The 25,862-nt window shown below is 39.5% G+C and overlaps 2 protein-coding genes across 2 annotated transcripts in view; one reads left to right on the top strand and one right to left on the bottom strand.

Moving 5' to 3' along the window:
- The window catches only part of LOC308515845 (calcium-activated chloride channel regulator 4-like), a 34,051-nt gene extending 14,226 nt beyond the window's left edge, over positions 1-19,825 (top strand). The window contains exons 6-14 of the mRNA XM_081086487.1: positions 130-348; positions 2,241-2,465; positions 8,871-9,048; positions 11,624-11,730; positions 14,606-14,821; positions 15,393-15,660; positions 16,568-16,738; positions 18,238-18,471; positions 19,230-19,825. Coding sequence (XP_080942613.1) covers positions 130-348; positions 2,241-2,465; positions 8,871-9,048; positions 11,624-11,730; positions 14,606-14,821; positions 15,393-15,660; positions 16,568-16,738; positions 18,238-18,471; positions 19,230-19,687 — 2,076 coding nt within the window. The 3' untranslated portion in view covers positions 19,688-19,825. The remainder of the gene's footprint in view (positions 1-129; positions 349-2,240; positions 2,466-8,870; positions 9,049-11,623; positions 11,731-14,605; positions 14,822-15,392; positions 15,661-16,567; positions 16,739-18,237; positions 18,472-19,229) is intronic.
- ODF2L (outer dense fiber of sperm tails 2 like) overlaps positions 1-25,862 on the bottom strand; it is a 355,423-nt gene that overhangs the window by 261,335 nt on the left and 68,226 nt on the right. The gene's annotated exons all lie outside the window — the stretch shown is intronic.

Here is a 25,862-nt window from a genome sequence, read left to right as displayed (position 1 = left end):
CCTCAATGAATCAAATTTCATTAAACAAAACGCCTATTTGCATAGTAGATTTTTTATTTTTATCAAATTTTTAGTTGAATGTTTAAATGCATCATATGTAACACTTTTTTTCATCTTATTAACCTTTAGGTTGTTAAATTCTGTAATAAAGAAAACCATAATGGAGAAGCTCCAAGCCTACAAAACAAGAAGTGCGAATTCAGAAGCACATGGGAGGTGATCAGCAACTCTGAGGATTTTAAAAACACCACACCTATGGTGGAATCACCCCCTTCACCTGTCTTCTCATTGCTGAGGATCAGAGATAGAATTGTGTGCTTGGTTCTTGATAAATCTGGAAGCATGACGGTATGTTTTCCTAAATATAGTGACTAATGGATGATTGAATGCCTAAGAACACTCTGAACTCTACCTTCACCTGGGTTGTTCTAAATTACATGGTGGGATATAAGTCCCCTCATGTCCTATGATTACGACCTCAGGATGGGCAGTGAATATTGTAATGAAAGCAGGATGACAATACAGTTGAAAAGACTTAACATGAAAGACTCTTTTTTCCAGAAAATGGAAGGTTTACTGAGGAGAACTTTTAGGCCCATTAGTAAAGATTTAGTTAGAAAATCAGAAGGAGATTGAAATACAGAAATGTTTTCTTACCCGCCTCTTTGATCTACTGGAAATACTTGACAGACTTGAGGATACAGTGGATCGCTGAACTCCATCCAGAGTCAACCTTATTTATCATCTATATAAGTGACTCTTTATGATCAAAGATACAAACAAAAAGCACCACCATAAGGAAGCTATGGTCAGATTCAGCCACTTATGCCTTCTATCACTTAGTAAATGGTAGGCATTGTGCTAGGCTCTAGGAATAGAGACCCATATCCTTGAAGGGTTCACAGAGAAAACTTTCCTTTCCCCATTAACACATTAACCCACACTCCTCCTTCAAAATTTGGTACAGGCGCCCACCTCCTGCAGGAGATGGACTGGTCTTCCAGGCTGAGCTAATGGCCCTTCTGCTGGTTTCCCACAATAAACTGCAAACCTCTATTCTACACATTATATTGAAATTACACATTTCTCTCCCACTAGACTAGGAGCTCCTCTAGTACTTGGAACCGTATCCTCTAGAAACCATGTTCTCTAGTACTTGAAACCATTTCTTATTTATTTTCATCTCCCTTTTGTCTAGAACAGGGTTATCACATATAGGTGCTTAATAAATAATTACTGAAATGAATGGACTATTAAAGAGCAGGCATTATGTGATAAGGCATCCAGAAGAATGGCACATTTGAGACAGGACTGAGCATACTGAAGACCAAAAAGAATGTATTCAACAAATGGGGGTTTGTGTGGTTACAGAAAGGGCAGAGAATCATCCACAATAGCACAGGGTTTCAGAAAGAGCATCAGTGCTAGACACCAGCACATAGAAGTGTTCTAGGAGGTGTCGTTGGGAAGAGATGACAGAGCCTGGTTTAAAGGTAAAGCAAAGTGGCAAAGAGAGCCCTCAAAGATGGGGCTGAAGAAGTCTCTCACTGTGACTTGGATCTAGGAGTTTAGAAAGAAATTTGGGCATGTGTTAAGGGGAGGTACTACAGATAAGTTGGTGTTGAGGGACTGGAAATGGCAAATGTATGAAGAGATTTACTTCCTGGGCATTCACCTAGGTAAGAGGGATGTGAGTCTTAATGGGTTACCACAGAACCAATGCCAATTAACCTATTGGTGGAGAAATGTTGGGGAGAGTTTAGGAGCAGAAGTAGGAACAGAGCCTCTCAGAAATTTGCTGCAACTCAAGAAACTTTTAACTTTTGAGTTGTCTAGTCTCCAGTGGGTAGGGAGATTTCAGTCTCTAGTTGGATTCCATGACAGTCTGGTTTGATATTCTGGGACATAGGGAGTGGATTCATCTTGACACCCCAGCAGTAATTAGGAAGTCTCTAAGATGTGAGTCATCACCCCTCAATTCCAACCCAAACCCCTGAACCTGCACCTGTAATTTAGATGCTAAGCAGCCACGAATCCCTTCTAGTTAGAAGCCTGTGTTCCTTACCATATGTTCCATAATACATATAACTATGTTTTTAAATGTTATCAATTAAAAAATTGCTTTCTTTAATGACACCAATTACTAGAAAATTCTTAATAAGTTCTGTTTACTCATTGTATGTAATCTATTATTATTTTCTAGTCAAAACCAATTGTTTTTCTTGTCCTTTTTCATTCAGGGTGTCCGCCTAACTCGAATGAATCAAGCAGCAAAATATTTCCTGCTGCAAGCTATTGAAAATGGAACCTGGGTAGGGATGGTGCACTTTGATAGTAGTGCCTACATTAAGCATGAGCTAATCCAAATAATAAGCACCAACGAAAGAAATATGCTCTTGAACAGCTTGCCTACAGCAGCTGGTGGGGGAACTTCTATCTGCACTGGAATTGATGCAGCATTTCAGGTGAAAATCATAGTGTATATATAGTTTGTTTGTTTTTTATCATTAGAACATTTTTCTATTAGTGCTGCTGCACATACTTACTAATTTTAACATAACTAATTCTAAGAAATACTGAACTAAGAACTTTAAAAATTCACTTGATTTTCTAAATGGGTCAGTGAATCAATGAATAAACTGATGGATAAATATATTAATACTAGAAGCCCGGTGCATGAAATCTGTGCACTGGGAGTGGGGGTTCCCTCAGCCCAGCCTGCTCCTCTCACAGTTCGGGAGCCCTCAGTGGATGTCCTACTGATGGCCACAGTCTGGCAGCAGAGGCTCAGAGCAGCCATCGTGCGTGTGCGTGTGTGTGTGTGTGTGTGTGTGTGTGTGTGTGAGTCTGCTAGGGGCCTGCCCCCAACCACACCATGAAGGCTTGGAGCAGGCGCCCATCTGTGTTGATCTCTCAGGCTCCTGGCCTCCACTGCGTGTTTTTCTCTCCCTTGAGCTGTGGCCAGGGTAGGGTGCTGCCTGCAGGCTGCACTTTCCTGCTCATGGATCACCGAATCACTGCAGGGACCGGGGCCAGGTCCACCGGGGGGCCGCCCACCCTCCACACTAGCCTGCTCTGGGATCGGGGCTTAGGTGGCACATGGGGGTCCCGGCTGGGGGCGGGGCTTAGGTGGCACACGGGGGTCCCAGCTGGGGGCGGGGCTTAGGTGGCAGAGGCTTAGGTGGCACATGGGGGTCCCGGCTGGGGGTAGGGCTTAGGCGGCAGAGGCTTAGGTGGCACACGGGGGTCCCGGCTGGGGGGAGGGCTTAGGCAGCAGAGGCTTAGGCGGCACACTGGGGTCCCGGCTGGGGGCAGGGCTTAGGCGGCAGGGGCTTAGGTGGCACACTGGGGTCCCAGCTGGGGCGGGGCTTAGGTGACATGATCACGCCACCTAAGCCCAGCTGCCCAGGGCCGCACACGGGGCCAGATGGCATCTGGCGCTGGCCAGTCGTGCCTGCAGTAAAGGTGCTGATTAGCCAATGAGAAGCATAGTGAAGGTACGGTCAATTACCCTTTTTGTCTTTTATTAGATAGGATAAGAAAGCCACTAGAATATAAGTCCAATGAAGTCAGGAACTTTATGGTTTGTTTACATGTTCTTTTACCTTGCAATAGTCAGTGCTCAATAAATGTTAGTTAAATAAATGAGTGATGAGCATCAAAAGTTATCAACTTTTAAGGCAATGAAACACGTTAAATTGGTGTGATTCCACTTTGGGCCAATCCTCATATCAGCCTCTGTGACATTCAGATAAACTGATGTTTACCTACTAAACAGATGTAGCAGGGACTGTTAGTCAAAGGGGAAGGAATACTGGTGAGAACATGAGTTTTGACATCAAAGTACTGACTGCTATTTACCAGTTTTGTGGTCTTAGGCAACATTTTCAGTATCTTTGGACTCTCAATGCCTTACCTATAAAATATAGGCAAATAAGAATGTCTACTTCATAGGATTATCATGAGAATTAAATGAAATGATATATTTACATACATAGAACAACATTAATTATATTACATAGTAAATATATAATTTACAACTATTATTATAAACCTCATTTTCTTCCAAATTGTATCTTGAGCTTATACTTAATATCAAATGTGTCATTTTCCTGTTTAAAAATCTTGATGCTTCCCTCACAGTCTATAGAATTATATCTGAATTCCTCAGACTGATGCTATTCAAAATGTCTATCACCCCCTCAGTAAAACTGCTCTCATCTCTTTCTCCAGCCTATAATTCTCAATTCTCCTTTCTGATGCTCTATGCTTTAACCCAGTGGTTCCCAACCTTTTTCTGGCCATGCCCCACCTAAGCATCTCTAAAAATCCCAATTTCCACCCTGTGACATATAATTATTATTCAAAAAGTGAACTCATATTCTCGTGGAGGAAGCTTAAAGGGATATTAACATGGTCTAAACAAGCTTCCAAAGAATATGGCATTCATGAGAGAGAAAAATAAAAGAACAAAAGGAGAGTTGAAGTACTGACGAAGAAATCACTAGGAAATTGTTATAAAGAACTAGAGGCCCTGTGCACAAAAATTTGTGCACTCGTGGGGGAGGGGGGTCCCTCAGCCCGGCCCGTGCCCTCCCACAGTCTGGGACCCCTCAGGAGATAACGACCTGCTGGCTTAGGCCTGCTCCCGGGTGGCAGAGGGCAGGCCCAATCCCTAGGTGCAGTCCCTGGTCGGGCTCAGAGCAGGGCTGATTGTGGAGTTGGGGCACCGCCCCCTGTCATGCACAGAGCAGGGTGGATCGGGAGGTTGTGATGCCACCCTCAGACTCAGGGTAGGGCCGATTGGGGGGTTGGGGCACCGCCCCCTGTCATGCACAGAGCAGGGAGGATTGGGAGGTTGCAATGCCACCCTCAGTCAGACTCAGGGTAGGGCCGATTGGGGGGTTGGGTCACCGCCCCCTGTCACACTCAAGGCAGGGCCATCAGGGGGGTTGGTGCTCCGTACCCTGTCACACACAGAGCAGGGCCCATCAGGCGGTTGGGGAGCTCCCCCCTGTCACACACAGAGCAGGGCCGATCAGGGGGTTAGGGCGCCGCACCCTGTCACACCCAGAGCCCGCAGGGCAATCAGAGGTTTGGTCGCTGCCCCCTATCACACTGATCCCGGTGCTGGGAGGCCTCACTGCTCCGCTAATCCCAGGGCCAGGATGCCTCTCGGCTCTGCTGATCCCCGGCCGGTAGGCCTCTCGGCTCCGCTGATAACTGGGGCCTGGAGGCCTCTCGGCTCCGTTGATCCCAGGGTCCTGAGGCCGCTCGGCTCCACTGATTGGGGGCTGGGAGGCCTCGCGGCTCCGCTGATCCCGGGCCCTGAGGCCTCTCTGCCCTACCGCTTCAGGGCTGTTTGGCTTCGCTCTGCTTGGAGCCTGAGTATGCAAATTAACGGCCATCTTTTAGCTTCTATAATTAAAACATTGTATCTTTTGGAGTTGTTGCTTCAGGAGCTCAGAGCCCAGCAGCTGCAGACGGGGAACCTTGGCTTCCTCCATCGCTGGGGCAACCAAGCCTCCTGTTCTCAGCTGCCTGGCTGCCAGCCGCCATCTTGGCTGACAGTTAATTTGCATATCTCGCTGATTAGCCAATGAAAAGGGTAGCGGTCATACGCCAATTGCCATGTTTCTCTTTTATTAGTGTAGATAATTATAATATAAAGTGATATGAAAAGATAGCAAATAAATTTTCAAAACATATAATAGGGAACTGAAATGCATAAATATGTCACAATATATATTTACTGTATATGAGGCCCCTAGAACCATATGCAAAAAATTCACTGTTAATAACTCATTCTCAAATTGCCTCCCTTCAAAATCAAATTGTTCCCCTGTGGGGTGTGTGCCCCATGTTGGGAACCACTGCTCTAACCCAGTTACTGCACACATTGTTCTCCAAGCCCACCATGCACTAACAGCCTTTGTTCCTTTGCCCAGGCAATTCCTCTACCTAAAATGTTTCTTTCTTTCCATTTTTGCATGTTAAGATTCTCCTGATTCTTCAAAATCCTTGCTCCTTCATGTAGCATTTCCTGCTTTTCCCAACCCTATTAAATCTCTCCCATTTATAATTTGCATGGTATTTTAGTGTAGCTTTCTAACATGAAGTCCTACTTAAAACTCTAATTATCATTAACACTAAGCATGATTCTTCATCTCTATAGTCAATTACCTAATTAGTAATAAATATATGTTTATAATGAAGTAATAAATATATGTTTGTTCATATTTTAATTTATTTAAGATACTAGCGGCCTGGTGCATGACATTTGTGCACGGGGGCGGGGAGGGGTCCCTCAGCCTGGTCTGCACCCTCTCACAGGGAGTGGACCTAAGCTGGCAGTCAGACATCCCCCAAGAGGTCCTTAGTGCTGCCACGGAGGTGGGAGAGGCTCCCACCACCACTGCTGCACTCACCAACCATGAACCTGGCTTCTGGCTGAGCAGCACTTCCACCAGGGGGCAATTCCTGCATTGAGTGCCCGCCCCCTGGTGGTCAGTATGCATCATAATGACCGGTCATTCCACCATTCGGTTGATTTGTATATTAGCCTTTTATTATATAGGATATTTATTATATTAACGTAGAGGGCAAACATATATTATAATTTATTCAACATATACTTATGTAGCAAGCAAAACTTCCCTGTTCTTATGGCTCATGCAATTTCAGTGGGGAACTGATAGTACATAGGTAGATAAATGAATAAAAAAAACCCTGTAGATTGTGAAGAAACCAAACAGGGTGATGTGACAGACTTACTGGGAAAGGAGGGGCAGTGCCTACTTTAGGTGAAGAGGCCATTGAGACTTTCTCTGAAGAGTAACATTTAAGCTATGACTTGAAGGATGAGAAAGCCATTGTTTCAGGCAGAAAGGAAAGTGCAAAGTCCCTTAAGAAAGAGGTGGGAAATAACTGGATTATTCTAAAAATGATAGAGCTAGTGGCACTGGTGTTTGACAAATGAGGGCGGATGAAATGTAGTTGGCAGGTAGATAATGGCTAGATCTTCCAAAGCTTAAAAAAATAAGAAGTTTTACTTTATTTTAAGCACCACAAAAGGGTTTTAAGCATCAGAAATTGATCACTGCCCTAGCTGGTTTCACTCAATGGATAGAGCATCGGCCTGCAGACTGAAGGATCCCAGGTTCAATTCTGGGTTGTAGGCTTGACCCCCAGTAGGGGGCCTGCAGGAGGTAGCCGATCAATGACTCTCTCTCACCATTGATGTTTCTATTTCTCTCTCCCTCTGCCTCCCTCTCTGAAATCAATAAAAAAAATTTTAATTGGTCATCAATAATGATTTAGGAAAATTACTCTGGTTGCCTTGTATAAAATGAACTGTGGGGAGTAAGAGCAATAGTAGGGTAGGTCTAACGACAGATTGGAAGCTTGGACTTGGATTAAATTACACATTATATAAAACACATTTAACATTTAGCAAATGTTCCAGAAAATGTAGCACAATAGTATTGTGGTTTTTTTCTATTGAACTATGGTATATATTAATTGTGTCTTCACCAATCATCTCTATGTCTCCTTAGTTGGTCACCTATATCTCAATACATATTTTTTTAAAATTTAATTCCATTCTTTCCAGGAATGCAGGAACCATGTAGTTCCTGTTGAATCTCCAGCAGCCAAGACAGTGACTAACATATTAAATGCTCAGTGAATAACTAATACAAGAAAGGGAGAGGTGAACAAGAGAAATCTACTTCATCTTTGGATATTCATTTTTCAATGAAATGTGTAGGGGGAAAGTAATGAGGATTCTATATAAATATTGTAAATGTATAAAAACATTTCCTATTTCTCAGTTTGGTTTTAGTGCATGTCAGAGCATATTCAACCAAAAATGCCGTGTGTGTGATTATTTGCCTTAAAACATGCAAAAATTTAAATGAGGATGTTCATATTGTTCCCCGACCCCAAGTTTATTAGGGATTTCTACATTCCAAACCCTTTCTGCAAATCTACTCACATCTCCATTCCAAGTCCATGAAAGCCACTGATAAATCAGTCATATTTATCTCTTGGCCTGCACTCAGTTTCTCAAAATGGTGCACCAAGAAGCCACTGCCAATTAAACCTGTCAGAGAAGATGAAATGTAGTTACTATCCTGTGACAAATTCTCTTTATCCTTTTCTACAGGAGCCTAGATTCAGAAATCTGAGTGCAAACTGATCGGCTCTATAGGAAAAGGTTCAAGCTACCAATATCATTCCATTTCAATAAACATAATTCATGTATTCTCGGAGCACCATCAATATACTTAGTTTTGTGCTTGTTAGATTTAGAAGTAAAATAAAAGTTATATAACAAGATCCCTAATCTTGACCTGCTTAGAACTTCCTATACTCTTTTTCTATAAGTATACTGAGGGTTTCCTAATTTGCAATCAAAATGTGTTTTTTTTTTAATGTTGAAGTGGTTTCTTAATGCATTTAGCTGTCTATGCAACAGATTTTATACACTGACGCCTTGTCAGAGGGAAGTCTGGTCAAAGAAAGAAGAGAAATATTTAATGCCACACTCTGCAATTATACTTTTGGTATCTGGTTGACCTGAGTTCCCAGGCTGAGATATCATTGATTCTTAACCAAAGTAAGATGATGCAAAGCCCTGCTCCCTCATAACTTCATTTGAGCAAAGATTCCCTAAAGCAGACAGACAGGAAATAGAGTCATGTTGAAGTTACCTTGGGGGTTGCTGACTGCAGATCCTACAATTTTAAAACAGAAGCTTTCTATTCTTTTCTGGATACTTTTATTTTCTCTGTACACCTTTTCCTAATATCCCATAAGTCTAATTGATTTAGGAACCTGTGGTAATTATACTCTGATTATGTTTACAGATAATAAGAAAAAGATACTCCCAACTAGATGGATCTGAAATAGTGCTGCTGACGGATGGGGAGGATAGCTCTGCAAAATATTGTCTTGATAAAGTAAGAGAAAGCGGGGCCATTATTCACTTCATTGCTTTGGGAGAAGATGCTGATCACGCAGTCACAGACATGAGCGATGTAACAGGTAAAATATGACCTATATATTCTAGTCCTTTAATAGCAATGTGTAAGAGTAGAGACTGACAACTCAACTTCTCTTGAGTTCTGAAGGCACTGTGCCAGGAACTAGGGACCAGAGTTAAACCAGACCTGATCTCATTTCAAGATGCTCAGAGTCCTGCTGGCTAGAGAGACAAATAAAACTACTAATCATGTACATTTTCAGAAAACATTCCTCCATAACGGGGGGAATCTATAGAAGTCAAGCACTGTGTGAGCCGAAGAAGCCATTAATTCTCCCAGGGTTGTGTAAAATCTGAGAAAGAAAGCATGAGAGACAAAGTGACTTCTGAGCTGCACCTTGAACAAAATGTTGAATTTCACTGGAGGAAAAAGGGGTTAGAAAAGATGATCTCGAGTAAAGAAATCATGTTGGGATGACAATGCAAGGCACATGGAGGGATAGAAATCCATGAGAGGAGAGATTACTTTGGCTGCAGGTATAGAGGGGAGGGGGGAATGAGATTCACAGAGGCTCAGTATGAATAGATGTTAAGAAATAAATTTTTAGATAAACGTTTACATTGGTAGCTGTTATCTTAGAGACAGAGACAGCTGATGAAAATGGACTACATGTGCCGTCTTAAATATAGTAGAGAACACATAATTTACAACTTTATGGATATCAATTATTATATATTGAGTTGGCTTCTATTGTTACCAAATACACACTTGCTTTGTAAAAAATCCTTTATTGTTTAAAATATTTCATATGTTTCCTTTTTCCCCCATTAACCTCTCCCCGGCTGTTCTCACACCCCAGCACATGCCCTCACCCCTCTACTGTCTGTGTCCATGGATCATGCTTATATGCATGCATACAAGTCCTTTGGTTACTCTCCCCCACCCCCACTCCCTCCTCTAACTTCTCTCTGAGGTTTGAGGGTCTTTTCGATGCTTCTATGACTCTGAATCAATTTTTGTTGATCAGTTTATGTTGTTCATTAGATTCCACAAATGATTGAGATCATGTGATACTTATCTTTCTCCGACTGCTTTATTTCGCCTAGCATAATGCTTTCCAGGTCTGTCCATGCTGCTCCAAATGGTAAAAGTTCCTTCTTTTTTACTGCAGCGTAGTAATCCATTGTATAGATGTGCAACAGTTTTTTAATCCACTCATCTGCTGATGGGCACTTACCAGTAAATTGTGCTGCTATGAACATAGGAGTGCATATATCCTTTCTGACTGGTGTTTCTGATTTCTTGGGATATATTCCTGGAAGTAGGATTACTGGGTCAAATGGGAGTTCCATTTTAAATTTTTTGAGGAAACTCCATGCTGTTTTACACAGTGGCTGCACCAGTCTGCATTCCCACCAGCAGTGCATGAGGGTTCCTTTTTCTCCACATCCTCGCCAGCACCTGTTTTTTGTTGATTTGTTGAGGATAGCCATTCTGACAGGTGTGAGATGGTACCTCGTTGTTTTGATTTGCATCTCTCAGATGATTAGTGACTTTGAGCATGTTTTCATATGTCTCTAGGCCTTCTGTATGTCCTCTTTCCCAAAGTGTCTATTTAGGTTCTTTGCCCATTTTTTGATTGGATTGTTTAACTTCCATTTGTTACGTTGTATGAGTTCCCTATAAATTTTGGAGATTAAACCCTTATCAGAGATAACATTGGCAAATATGCTCTCCCATGCAGTGGGCTTTCTTATTGATGGTTTCTTTTGCTGTGCAGAAGCTTTTTATTTTGATGTAGCCCCATCTGTTTATTTTCTCCTTAGTTTCTATTGCCCTAGGAGCAGTATTAGTCAAGATATTGCTATGGCAAATGTCTGCTATTTTGCTGCCTATGGATTCTTCTAAGTTTTTTATGGGTTCCTGTCTTATGTTTAAGTCCTTTATCCATTATGGTTTAAGTTGGTGGTTTAGTTTCATTTCTTTGCATTTATCTGTCCAATTTTCCCAACACCATTTATTAAAGAGACTGTCTTGACTCCATTCTATGCTTTTGCCTCCTTTGTCAAATATTAATTCAGTATAATGTCTTGGGTTGAACTCTAGGTTCTCTGCTCTGTTTCATTGGTCTATATGTCTGTTCTTGTGCTGGTACCAGGCAGTTTTGAGCACTCTGGCTTTGTAATATAGTTTTATATCTGGTACTGTGATCCCTCCAACTTTGTTCTTCTTTCTCAGGATTAATGCGGCTATTGTTGTCTTTTTTTATTCCATACTAGAGGCCCAGCGCTCGATTGAAATCACGCGCAAGGAGGCACCCCATGGGCCTCAGCGGGAGTCAGGCCAGATGGCTGCAGCCACTGCAGGCAGCCCGGACCCACGCCTGACTAGCGCCATGGGCAGCCAGGACCCCCCTCTCCCCGCCACCCTCTCCTCCCCCACCCCCCATTGCTCGGCCAGCCCCAGGCACCCCGGCCCATTGCCTGTGTCAGCTCTGGGCCCCGTCTCTGTCTCTCCATCTCTGCTCCAGACCTCACCCGCGTGCATAACAGGTTTACTGTTACCTTAAAAATCACTAAATTGTGATAAGTACTTATTTTCTAGAAAGCAACCTAAAAAATATATTTACATTTTAGGAGGAAAACATGTCGTTGCCTCAGATGCAGCCCAGAACAATGGCCTCATTGATGCTTTCGGGGCCCTTACATCAGGAAACGCTGATATTTCCCAGAAGTCTATTCAGGTCTGAGTTCCAATTCCAGGTTTTTGTGTTTGTATTTAGCCATACCAAGAAAAATACTTTGGCTATTATAAGTTTTGAGTTCTATATTTTCTCAAAGTTATTAATTAAAATCAAAACTAAGTATGTAATAGAAATCCATGGCCATTCTTCAGATATGGCCAAATTAAGTAGTAAAATAGTAGTGAAATAGCAGATTTTTTTTCTTTTTCTTCTTACATAGATTTAGTTAAGGAATAACATTAAAATGTTAAATTTTGCCCTAGTCGGTTTGGCTCAGTGGACAGAGCATCAGCCTGCAGACTGAAGGGTCCCGGGTTCGATTCCGTTCAAGGGCACATGCAGCAATGATTCTCTCATCATTGATGTTTCTCTCTCTCTCTCCCTCTCCCTTCTTCCCTGAAATCAATAAAAATAATACATGTTTAAATGTTAAATTTTTCATAAAATATAGACTTTGCCCAATAATACAGCATCCATTTTTCTATGAATACATAAAAATATATCATAGTTTCAAGATTTCTCTCACCTTTCACTGCTGTGAAATAAATTTAGGTTAGGTGAATGAATTGAAGAACCTGGATTAGAAATGGAAGGAAAGTATCTTGGAAAGAAATTTATCTGAAGAAAGGGAATGAATAATCATTACAGATCCAAAAAATTAGGGTTTCCTTTATGTCTTCAACCACTCTTTTCACTGGCTTTCTATTTTATTCACCTCTCTTCTGAACTCAACTCCTTTTTTCACCTGTGTTTAAATAACACCCTCATTTTCTGTTACTTAGATTCAAAAACTTTGACTAAACTTTGATTCTTCGTTCATGTCCAATATAAAATATCAACAGAGACTATTTCTTTGAAAGTATTTTTTACTGTTTTTATCCCTATCCATTCCCACCAAATCTACATCATGTCACCTTATGTGAAAACTTGTCTTCCATCTTCCAGTTCATTAGGTCTATGCCTACATTAAAACTTGACATGATCACCTAAACAAACCTATTTTCCTCTGGTCTCCAACAATGAAGAACACATAAATTATAGGATGCAGGATTAGGATTATATCTGCAGATTGATGTTGAGATCTGGTTTGTAGCTTCACCTCGCAAACAGGTTAAAAATTCATCTGGAATCTAGCTTGGTAATGTATGGAGAATAAGTTGAAGGAAAATAAAAATAATTTGAGGGATTCAACCTGGTTGACTTAGAAAATGATAATACTACTTTCTAAAGTTGACAAGTAAAGAGGGAGAAATGAACTTGAAGATATTGTTTTGTGTTCTGTTTAAACCTTAGTGATTTTTAGTGGATGGTGGGACATTAAAATGGAATATCATAAAGAAATTTTATTTATTTATTTTTTATTGCTTAAAGTATTACAAAGGGTATTACATATGTGTCCATTTTATCCCCCCGCCCTAGACAGTCCCCTAGCCTCCCCTATCCCCCAATGTCTTATGTCCACTGGTTATGCTTATATGCATGCATACAAGTCCTTTAGTTGATCTCTTACCCCCTACCTCCTGCCCCCCAACCCTCTCCGGCCTTCCCGCTGCAGTTTGACAATCTGTTTGAGGCAACTCTGCCTCTGTATCTATTATTGTTCAAAAGTTTATAATGGTCTCTATTATCCATGAATGAGTGAGATCATGTGGTATTTTTCCTTCACTGACTGGCTTATTTCACTTAGCATAATGCTCTCCAGTTCCATCCATGACATTGCAAATGGTAAGAGTTCCTTCCTTTATATCATAAAGAAATTTTAAATATAAGAGTGGGATGTGGAAAATCAGCTAGAAAAAGGTCATTTGCATACAGGAAGTGGTCAGACTTTTAAACGTGGACTTCTTAAAATGTATGGAAGGGGCAGAAAGGTTTTGTTTCCCTCACTTAAAATGGCAGCTGGAATACAGAGGAAAGGTTGCTTCCCACTCTTTACTCAGTTACTGTCCCCTAATACTGCTATTTATTCAAAGCTTTCTAGCTTTCTTACACGTTCTTGATGGGGAGTCTAAAAAAGTCACTCACATTCAGATTAACTTGATAATAATGCTTTGTCCACCTAACATAGGACTGAGATTTTTGTCACTGCGATGATGTTTCAATGGTAGAATTCACTCTCTTAGAACTAATATGGAGGTATTTTTGGTTAAGGACTAGGTTAGAATAGAAGTTGAATTTCCCATCATTTCCTGGAATGACACATCTGTAGAAAGCACTTTCTTGGTCAGTAGGTAAAATACGCTGTACTTGACTAAGCGCCATCCTCAAAAACTTGAAAACTTTCTTTGAGGCTCCTAGGATGTGTGAAAAAGTACGTGAAGTTTTCACATCAGGAAAATATCCATGAGTGCTTGTCTCATTACTCGCTGGTCTTTACCTAACTATGTCTCTACTCAAATACTAGTACTGTATCCACCATCATGAAGATGGGTAAACTGAGGATCTCTCTCTCTCTCTCTCTCTCTCTCTCTCTCTCTCTCACACACACACACACACACACACACACACACACACACACAAACACATACACACTACAGCTAATTCTTCTTTGACATTGTAGCATCCTTTAATGCTAAAATCTCAGGTGGGTGTATACAAAAACAACTAGGAAAAAATAATACAGCCATGTCTCCAACTGTAAAACCAATTCTCCTGCTCTAATGGTTTTAACTCAGATCCTATATGTCCATACTTTCTGATTAACAACTGTCACATACCAATCAGCTTTCAGAGAGATCACAAGCCTACAGAGGTATGCCCTATATAAGTTGTTCGCAGGCCAGGAATTAAGAACTATGTGTTTTTTTAAAAAAAGAAAAAAGAATAAAATTACTCTTTTCTCCAGTCACTAATATTATAATATATATTTATACAGATTGAAAGTAAGGGATTAACACTCAGTGATAACCTCTGGATGAATGGAACTGTAATAATTGATAGCACTGTGGGGAAGGACACATTCTTTCTCATCACATGGCTAAAACAGCAGCCCATTATTTCTCTCTCGGATCCCAATGGAACACCAATGATCATTTCCACAGTGGACGCTACTTCCAAAATGGCCTATTTCAGTATTCCAGGAACTGCAAAGGTAAGCAATCAGCTTTTTTATTTCCACATAAATCTGCTTCATAGCTAAAAATACATTGTTTAATATCATAAATATGAGACCAATACTTGTATCATCTTCAAAATTTAGATAAAATACAATGTACTTTCTATGCCTGTATGGTCCTGAAAATTATGGTGGAAGGAAAAGGAAAGAAGAATGTATGCATTAGGAGGAAAGAAGAGAAAAAATTAGATAGGCTAAAAATAACTTTAAGGAGGCAATGTAGGGAATCTGTACAGCTTATTAGTATTACCAGATCATAGAATAAAGAATTAAAAATCTCTGAACTCCATAAGGCCAAGACCAAGGCAAATGTTCCAAAACTTTTTTTCCCAGCTGAGGTTTCATAAAGTTTGGACACCATGCATGACAATAGCCAGGATGCCCTGTCCAAATTGCCTTGATATTCATCCATTTACCTTAAAATAAATCTCAAAAATTTCAAAACCCTGTTTATTCTGCAATATATTTCTAAGATTTATTTTAGAGTTAGATAATGGAAACACAGAAAATAGCTTGATCTGATACTCTACTTCCATTGAATTTTTAGGTGGGTGTTTGGACTTACAGTCTTCAAGCCAAAGCAGACTCAGAAACATTAACAATAACAGTTAATTCTCGAGCAGCAAATCCTTCTGTGGCCCCAATCACAGTGAATGCTAAAATGAATAAAGACACAAACAGCTTCCCCAGCCCAATGATTGTTTACGCAGAAATTCTACAAGGGTATATACCCATTCTTGGAGCTAATGTGACTGCATTCATTGAATCAAGTAGTGGAAAAACAGAAGTTTTGGAACTTTTTGATAATGGTGCAGGTAATTTACAGTGTTTTCCTTTTTTAAAGAATAAGCTTATATTTTCATAACTCAGGATATGTTATGGGTCCCCTGACAGTATGGGGGAGTGAGAAACACCAAGAAAATTGATGCAGATTGTGAACAACAGGGACAGCAGGAAATTCTATTCAGGTAAAACCTGCAAAGTGATCAGCAAGTGTCTTGCACATAGTAATACTCAATAAATGTTATTTACTGTCATTATTGTTCATCATCTAGGCAACCAATGTCTATCACCAGATAGAAAGGTCTCACTCAACAAACTGAGGACAGCATCAAGAATTCTGAGCAAGTGTTTCTTGGGGGCACATCATCAAGAAAGTCTGGCCACAGAGAGTGAAACACAGCAGCCATGAGGGGTTATGGGGTAGAACCTGGGCCCCCAGCAGGGAAGAGGTACAGGCAGAGTAACTAATTCCCAAACTGCAAATACAGTCCTGGGAACTGAGGCCCAAGGGCAGGCAGAACTGCCACAAGACAGGAGGGGACATTACAACGGCATCAGTTACCAGGTTTGACTGGCATGAAAGAAGACACAGTGTGGGCCATGCTCTCTCCCTGGTGTGCATGGGTGAGCAGTGCTTAAAGATCTTTCCACAGACTCTGGGTTATTCTGGGAACTGAACCTTTTTTTGAGAGTTCATTGTGCAAGAAAAAACAAACACCAATTTGATAGACATCTGGATTACCATAGATTTTAATCAGTATCTTATGCAATATAATTAATTCAGACCATTTATAACCCTATCATCAAGAGCTGGCCCCGTGAAAAATAGGGAGCTCATTCTAAGGGATATGCTTACAAAGGATATATGCTTGACCTGAAAATGCATAAATTTCTCTTTTTCTTTACAATAATAATTCATTCCTGAATTTCTATAACAAGGTGCTGACACTTTCAAGGATGATGGGGTCTACTCCAGATATTTTACAGCTTATTCAGAAAATGGCAGATATAGTTTAAAAGTACGAGCTCATGCAGGAGCAAACACTGCCGCACGAAATTTAAGGCATCCACCAAATAGAGCTGCATACATACCAGGCTGGGTAGTGGATGGTGAGTAACTCATGATATCTGAAACACAGTGCTGGCCGGAATACTTGTGAGATGATATAGTTATGGTTTCAAACATTTTACAACTCAAAGTATCGCTTTTCCCATTTCTGGAATGAAGTTCTCAGTCATACTGAGATTTGCCTTTAAATTAACCTATGCTTTGGTACAGTGTCTGACATATAGTAAGCATTCAATACATGTCAGTCATTAAATTAATTTGGAGCACCTTACCTACAGCAACGATAATATGCCAGATTTTCAACTAAGGGTGAAGGAAACTGGCTAATATGTTATGTACTTAAGCATAAGCCAGTGAGTAAACATTTATTTTGGATATTTTTATTAAGTCAAAAGAAATATGAGAAAGGTGATGATAAGGATTAAGAATTTATTCCTTATTAATTTTCCTTTGTTTTGTCTCTTATCTTGTGGCTCTACATGGGCTTTCTGTTGACAATTGGAATATAACCTGAAGTATTACCCCTCAGCACTTTCAACAGGGAGGAAAGGAAGAACATGGTACAGTGGTTAGAGGGAAACCAGAACCAATTTCCCCAGGTTTATTCCCACCTTAAAGATAAATTGAGAAACAAAGAATCCCCATTAAAAGCAAACGTTGAATTTTATAATATTATTTCCATTCAGGGCAGCCTTAATTCCTTAGCAATTCATTATCCAATTATATCCTACAATTCATTATCCTACAATATCCTAGTCAGGATACTAAAGAAAACAAGTTCTCCCACCAATTGGATGCTTATGACTTTGTCACTAAACTTAGTAAAATATACATATAGTGGGGCAAAAGTAGATTTACAGTTGTTCATGTGGAAAATAAAACAATAATAAATAATATAAGAATAAACTCTGTTTTGCTTAGTAATACATATATATATATATATGTGTGTGTGTATATATATATATATATATATATATATATATATATGCAAAAGTAGATTTACAGTTGTTCATGTGGAAAATAAGACAATAATAAACAATATAAGAACTCTGTTTTGTATACTCACAACTGTAAAATTACTTCTGCCCAACCCGTTTATATATATACTAGAGGCCTGGGGCATGTATTTGTGCCCTGGTGGGGTCCCTCGGCCTGGCCTGCACCCTCTTGCAATCTGGGAGCCCTCAGGGGATGTCAGAGAGCCAGTTTCGGCCCAATCCCTGCAGGCGAGGCCGAGGGACTCCACCTGTGCACGAATCTCTGCACCAGGCCTCTAATATGCATAAAAGATCTTTGGTTAATCTCTTCCCGCCCTCTCCCCTCCCCACTTCGTTCTGAGATTCATCAGTCTGTTCCATGTTTCCATGCCTGTGCATTGAGTGTCTGTCCCCATGTGATTAGTGGGCATCATAGCTACTGGTAAAATGGTCGCTAAGGCTTTTATATATATAGATAAAAGGAGAAAATAAGTAGGATGGGGATTCAATTGAAAATACTAGTAGTGCTGTGCTCATTATAAACAAGGAAATTTTTAATGCAGGGAAAATTGAAGGAAATCCACCAAGACCTGAAATTAATAAGGATACTCAGACAAATTTGGAGAGTTTTACCCGAACTGCAATTGGAAGTGCATTTGTGGTTTCAAATATTTCAACATTTCCCTTGCCTGACCTGTACCCACCAAGTCAAATCACAGACCTTGAGGCCACACCTGATGGGGATATGATCAATCTAACATGGACAGCACCCGGAGACAATTTTGATGTTGGAAAAGGTAAGGATGAAGTGTCATGCAGTGTTGATTAGGTGAAATATGCCCATGCAAAAAACAAAAGTATAAGGGTGGATGGGAGAACAATTTTTAATTAATAACTCAGTAAAGTATTAATTTTATAATCTGACTAGAGGCCCAGTGCATGAAATTCATGCATGGGTGTCCCTCAGCCTGGCCTGCACCCTCTCCAATCTGGGACCCCTTGAGGGATGTCCAACTGCCAGTTTAGGCCCAATCCCGCAGACAGTCGGACATCCCTCTCACAATCCAGGACTGCTAGCTCATAACCACCTCTGCCTGCCAGCCTGATTGCCCCTTAACCGCTCCCATGCCGGCCTGATTGCCCCCAACTGCCCTCCCCTGCCGGCCTGATCATCCCTAACTGGTTGCTCCCCTGCCGGCCTGATCAACCCTAACCACCTCTGTCTAAGCCCCTGCCACCATGGCTTTGTCTGGAAGAAAGTCGGATGTCCGGAAGATGTCCAGTTGACCCAGTCTAATTAGCATATCACCTTTATATTAGTATAGATATTCTAAATCAATCAAATATAACACATTTTAACTGGTCCCATTTTCAAACAAAAAAATGTAGTAATGGCAGTTTAAAAATAAGAATTCAGCTTATATTGAAAAATTATTAAAGCTTTGGATATGAGTATAAACTTGGAATAACTAAACAATATTTTGAGGAGAATGAATAAAAAGGAATTTAACATGGTATGATCTATTTTCTAAACTATATGTACTTTTTTTTTTAGTTAAACAGTATATCATAAGAATAAGTGGAAGTATCCTGGATCTAAGAGACAAGTTTGATGATGCTCTGCAAGTAAACACTACTGATCTGCTACCAAATGAGGCCAACTCCAAGGAAACCTTTACATTTAAACCGGGAAATATCTCAGAAGAAAATGCAACCCACATATTCATTGCCATTCAAAGTGTGGATAATAGCAGTTTGACATCAAAAGTATCCAACATTGCACAAGTAGCTTTGTTTATTCCTCAAGGAGATACTGATGAAATCCATCCAAATCCTGATGAAATCCATCCAAATCCTGATGAGATCCATCCAAATCCGAATCCTGGAATTAGCATTTCTTCTTTGGTGCTGCCAGTGGTTGGATGCGTGGTCCTTGTTAGTATTATTTTAAGTGGCACTATTTGTATCTTAAACAAGAAAAAAAATCCAAACCGACCTAGAACAGCATTTTAAAAACACATCAACAACAAAAGTGAAGGATATTTCTGAATTTTTAAATTCATCTTGTGTGATCATGAACTCCTAAAAATAACTTCAGAAGTTCTAAAAGGGATACTTAAGTATAAACACTCAGGAGTATTTGAAAAATTATAAATCAATGCTAAAGTTATTAACTTTGTTTACTCATTATTTTGTTTATCAGAAAAAGTGATGAATAATAACATTTTTTACATCCATGCCAGGTTGTTTGTTATTTGATACAACAGCTGTCTAGAATAATACTTCAAACTTCATGAAAAAGTTAAAATTGTCGCCCTGACCTGTTTGGCTCAGTGGATAGAGCCTCAGCCTGTGGACTGAGGGGTCCCGGGTTCATTTCCGGTCAAGGGCATGTACCTTGGTTGCGGGCACATCCCCACTGGGAGGTGTGCAGGAGGCAGCTGATCGATGTTTCTCTCTCATCAATGTTTCAAACTCTTTATCCCTCTCCCTTCCTCTCTGTAAAAAATCAATAAAATATATTTTTTAAAAAAAGTTAAAATTGTCTATGTGAATAGTCAAATACAAGTGTAAGAAAGCAAATAAACTATATTTGAGTAAAAATGAATTTAGTCTTGGAAGTTTTAAGTGTAAATTGATGTTACTGTATTTGCCCAAAGTTTCCGATTATATCCTACTATATACAATATCAGTAAGGTCATGCTTACTGCCATTCACTGACATGAAGGATACTAGCAAAAAAAATCAGTTACCACCTGTCAAACCACAGTCTCCCTTATTTTAGTTCAATATAATCATATATACTTCAAATAAAGAAAATTAAATTTTAAAAAATATCTAATTATCACTGCATCATGGCCTAAGATTCACACCATAGTAATGAATAAGATCAATTAAAGAGAGAAAGTAGGTGAGCAGGGGATGAGCAGGTTCACATGGTAGGCCATGGCCAACCCTGCCAGAAATCCTAAAGATGCAAACAAATGAAACATAGAGCATATAACCATGGGCCTATTATGTTACTGAAAGAATTTTCATCCAGGGAGCAGGTGGACTTAGCAGTCCAAGTTTACAAGCATATGGTTATCTTGTTCCTCCAAATGATGGCTTTTTCAATTTGCAAACGGTTTTGCCACCAGAACAGGCAAGGAGATCAGCAGCATCACTTGTATCCTTGTCTACTGTAGCCTTGGCAGGAATTATTTATAGGTTTGGAAGTAAAGCAAAATGGAAGCCATATAAACTGAGACCTGGGGTCACTTTTAACAATCTTTAAACATAGAACAAACTTTTTGACCTGACATAATTAATTTGCTGTAATTAGCAGGGCTGACAAAAAGGGCCTTGTGGTTTAAATTCAAGGTAATAAAGCAAAGGATGAGGAAATAAGTGGGAGACCTCTAATTACTGGACAGTTTGAATTACTCTCAAAGCAATCTTTGGAGAAGAAGCTGTGCAGTAGGGCACTGGACACAGTGCTGATGAAGCAGAAGGTCTATTAGCACTTAAGTTCCTTTAGTGGGCTGGCACCTGCTCAGCCAGGGCTAATGGTTATGGATGTGCAGGTGAACCTGAAGAAAATGTAGAAAACGGGTAAGCGTAGGACACCTGGACCTTTACTGAGAGGGAACTAAAAGCCTGAAATTTTGTGTTGGCAACAGAAATAATACACAACCGCTAGACTTTCCTTGTGTCCTTCCCACCCACCCACCCCACAGCTCTAGCAAAGCCTTCCAGCCTGGTTATTATTACCCTCCCATATGCTCTGGTGCAATAACTATGCTCTGGTGAGTCTCAGTAGTGGGCTCTCCCCTTCCAGATCAGGCGTTGGTTTAGATCTATCTCCAGGACTGCATCCAGTAGCTAACTGTGAATTATAAGATTCAGAAAAATAACAATGACTATCATTGTTGTAGCCCCTGTTCAACTAAGACTCCACGTTCAAAAACCAATAAGACTTTTAAGACAGCAACAGCAAAGTATTAAACCCAGTACAGGCACCTTCTAAGCACAGGATTCTGCACAACTGCATGGATCATGCCCACTAAGCCACCCTCTCTCACTATAGCACAGGATCTCTCATTGCTAGGATGTGAGGTACATTTCAATTCCAAGAAAACCCCTTGTCACCACCCTACACTTCTAATTTATACAGTCACATGGATGATACATGTTCATCCTTCAGTTCTTAGAAGAGGTGTCACTCTTTTGGGAAGCTTACTTAACTAACTCCTCCAGTCCCCCTCTGACCAGGTTAAATTTCTTTCACAATGCTGCCGGTGGAAATGGGATCCTTTTATGGGGTTGCTAAAAAAGCATTTCAGGAGACTCACACATGGGAGGTTGAGGTTTCATGGTAAGATTCATTATAGAAGCTAAACCAAAGGACTACCCCTGGGTTCCCAGTGTCTCATCTCTGTCCCACCACGGACAAAGTTCATCCTTGTCTTCATCAGGCCCAGAAATAGGGCCAGTTTCCAGACATTTTACGCCCAAGATAAATCCAAGCTTACAGAGTTAATTAACATTTGACAAAGGAAACAAGAACAAACAATCGAATAAAGACAGTCTAGTCAATAAACAGTATTTGGAAAACTTGACAAATACATGTAAAACAAAACTATACCACCTTCTTACCTTCTTATACAAGAATAAACTGAAAATGGATTAAAGAGTTAACTGCATAATTAATAGAGATATAACTGGAAAAGGCAGACATGCTCATGAAGGTTGATGGAAAAGAGCATTGAATACATCACTTTATTGTATACAGTGTTTTGTGTGCTTATATCAGGCAGAAGTAACCCAATCTAAGGGTCATAGAAAGTCTCTCTGAGAATGTAAAATTTTATCTAAAACTTAAGGGATGAGTAGAAAATCACCAAGAGGTTAGAAGTAGTCTTCCAGGCAAAGGAAATAGTATGTGCAAAATATTTGGGAGAAAAGCTTCAGGCCATTGAGAAACAAAAAGACTAGTCTGATCAGAGTGGAAGACAACGCTAAAGAATTAGTATGTGGGTTTTAGTGGGGTGGGGACCTTGCAAGCCTCACTAAGGATTCTGAACTTTATCACAAAGTGGTACAATCATAACTTGTTTCCAAAAGCTCACTAGGTGGTTTAACATATCATTAAAAGTGTCTGTGGGGACACAGAGATGGTAAAGATCAACTGACTTGGTATCCTTCCCAGAGAAGAAACATTTGAGTTGAGCATTGAAACATTTGAGTTGAGCTTTGAAACATTCATGAGATTCTACCAGGCAGCAAAAGAGAAAGGGCTTTGCAAAAAGAGGGAACAATGACAAAGGCACCAGCATATAAAAAGAGCTGGGCATGCTGGGGAACCGGAAGCAACTATACAGTACTATGGTAGAATGTGGAGAGAGGACAGTGGAAAATAAACCTAACAGGCACATCCATAACATTTTTATGTATAAATGGTACAATATGGAACAAATGCCATATGTTTAAATATTTAAAAGTTAAAATCATGCTAACAAATTATATGAAATTTGTTCTCCCTACATACTGTCATATTCAAAAGATGGTGAATGAGAGTCTGTATAGTGTAGGTAAATACGTTAAATTTACTTTCATATAGGCCTTTATTTACACTTAACAGTCTAAATATTATTATATCTTAATGGGAGATTTGCCAAGTCATATAGTTCTAACGCAAAAGTTCATCAACTTTATGACTAAGAAAATTACATAAATCTCCTCAGATCACAATGATTAAGAGTCACCACCAGGTTCTACAGCTAGTTGTTTTCTTTGTTGTTGGTGGTTTGTTTTTCAAGTAATTCCAGTAATCACTGCATATCTGACATGAATAATTGGATACAGATGTGAAATACTGAAAAGTTTGTGAAACTGTTTATTAAATGTAAAAATAAAAACTGCTCTTGAGTGAGGTTAGCCCCACTAGAATTTTATAGAGTCTTGCAAGATATCTAAACAAATTATATACCATGAAAATCCAATTATATCATTTTTTATAACAAAGTCTAACAATATCATGGTTTCTTTCATCACTTCTGTTGATTCTTCCTCAAATTCTCTCATATCTACCTTTTGTTTTCTTTTTTTATTACTCTAGTTCATTTATACCTCACTGATTACAATAGACTCATGTCTAATGTTTCTGTTGCCTAATACTCCACGTCTATATTGAAGCTCATATATCTTTCCTAAAACATAATTTTTATCATGTCACATCTCTGCTGAAAATCAGCAAGCTTCCCCTTTCCATATGATAAAATTCAAACTCCTCACTAAATGTCCATCTTATCTACGTCCTTTCCCTCCTTGTACTATTTTCATAGCACAAAATTAGGTATCCGTCTTTCAAGCCTGAATTTCAGTCATATCTTCTTACCTTATCCCTGGGTCTAAATTCATCTCTCTCCCTTCTTTGAATATTATCTGAATCACACATTTTAGCATTTAAATATACAACATATGGGGGTGATATGTACATACAGTATATTAGAATTTAGAAAGTTGTATGTACAAAAAGTATAAAAGAACTAAATTGCAGAGAGAAACACTTCCTGTTTCAGGCAGAGGGACTGTTCTGAGGTAAGGTGAAGCCACCAGAGCTTTTTGCACACCTCCTACAGGAGATCATCATATAGAATCTATTCCTCAACTTTTGGCTCCTTAGCACTGTATTTGTAACTCCCTTATAGAACTTTTCTTACTTTACCTTGTATTTCACTCTTTTTTAGTCCAATGTAATTCATGCAATGAATCTGCAGGTTCTTGGGAGGCAGTGTTTGTGTTTTACTTATTTCTATTCTTCAAAGAGCAAAGCACTGGACCTGGCACATAAATAGAAGCACTTGTATATTTTTTCATATGAATTAAAAGGGATAAGGAAAAACAAGGATAAACATCACCTGAGGGTCCCACTATGTACCAGGCACTATGTAAGTGCTTCCACGCACGTTATTTCATTTAATCTCCACAACATTCCACCAAGATAGGTATTACTGTCTATATTTTACAGTTGAGGGAATTCAGGTTGAAAGAATTTAAACTCGGAAAAAATAATCTCTTCCTCCAAGATGTTTATAATCTAGTAGGAAGTTGTAGTGTGTGTATTAGTGATAATAAATGTACTACAAGTAGTATGTAACAAGTGATTCAAATGAGTTCAAAAGAAGGAAAGATTAATTCTAACATGGAGATTTGAGAAGATTATTATGAGTGAGCCGCACCTCAACTGGACTGGCAAGAGGAGGACACTGTCAAAGAAATTATAGTTTCACTTCCTTCTCTAGCCTTTTCCAGGCAGGCTCAGGCTCCTCATTCCCCAATTAAATGCTGAAAGACTGTATTTAAAGTTTTACAAAAGAAACCAATGAAAACGTAGGATATAACAGGAAAATTTTTACAATAAGCTTTGTATTCATAATACATAATGTTTAATGATGATTGATAACATTTAGTGAGTGCTTATTAGGTGCCAGGAGTCTTGTAAGAAGTGCTTTTCATAGATTATTTCATTTAAACATCCATAATTATTCCAGTATCACAAAGGAAAAACTAGACCTAAAAAGATCTGCAAACTCTTAGTAAGAATCACATAACTCTTAAATGATCAAAGCAAGGGTCAGGTTTACATTCATCTGACTCCAAAGCCAGTTACAATTCTATTTCAATCTAAGAACAATCAAAAAAAATTTTTTACTTGTAGCATATTTTCCCAAGTTATTCAAGGACTTAAAACTTTCAATGCTATTTGAAAAATGACATACACAGTAGTCATCACAGATGGTAACAAAAACAAAAACAAAAACATTTTCCCTTGCATCACAGCAGTCCCTGAACACTGTGTTTTTATTACTTCCATCTGGAAGAATTTAAACCATACAATTTACTGCCACACTGACTCCATTTCTTTTATTCATTTTCTTATTTTGTTTTGTTTTTTAAATGGGCCTTTTTCATCTGCTCTTTCCTTGTACTTTCATTTTAATTCTTCTTTCTTCCATAGAGTGCTTTCTGTAAACAGATCGAGGAGGAAGTGGAGGAGGATTGGCCACTGCAATGAGGATGATGATTACATAAAAAATCTAAAAGAACTGCTCAATTCAATGAGTATTTAACAGCTTAGTAATCTTAGAGAGTATGACTAAAATGTTCAACATAATCCCCATTGAGTAAGATAAGGAAGTTCATC

The sequence above is a fragment of the Myotis nattereri genome (assembly GCF_964212035.1).
Source record: "Myotis nattereri genome assembly, chromosome: 3".
Lineage (NCBI taxonomy): Eukaryota > Metazoa > Chordata > Mammalia > Chiroptera > Vespertilionidae > Myotis > Myotis nattereri.
This window is presented reverse-complemented; position numbering and strand designations above follow the sequence as displayed.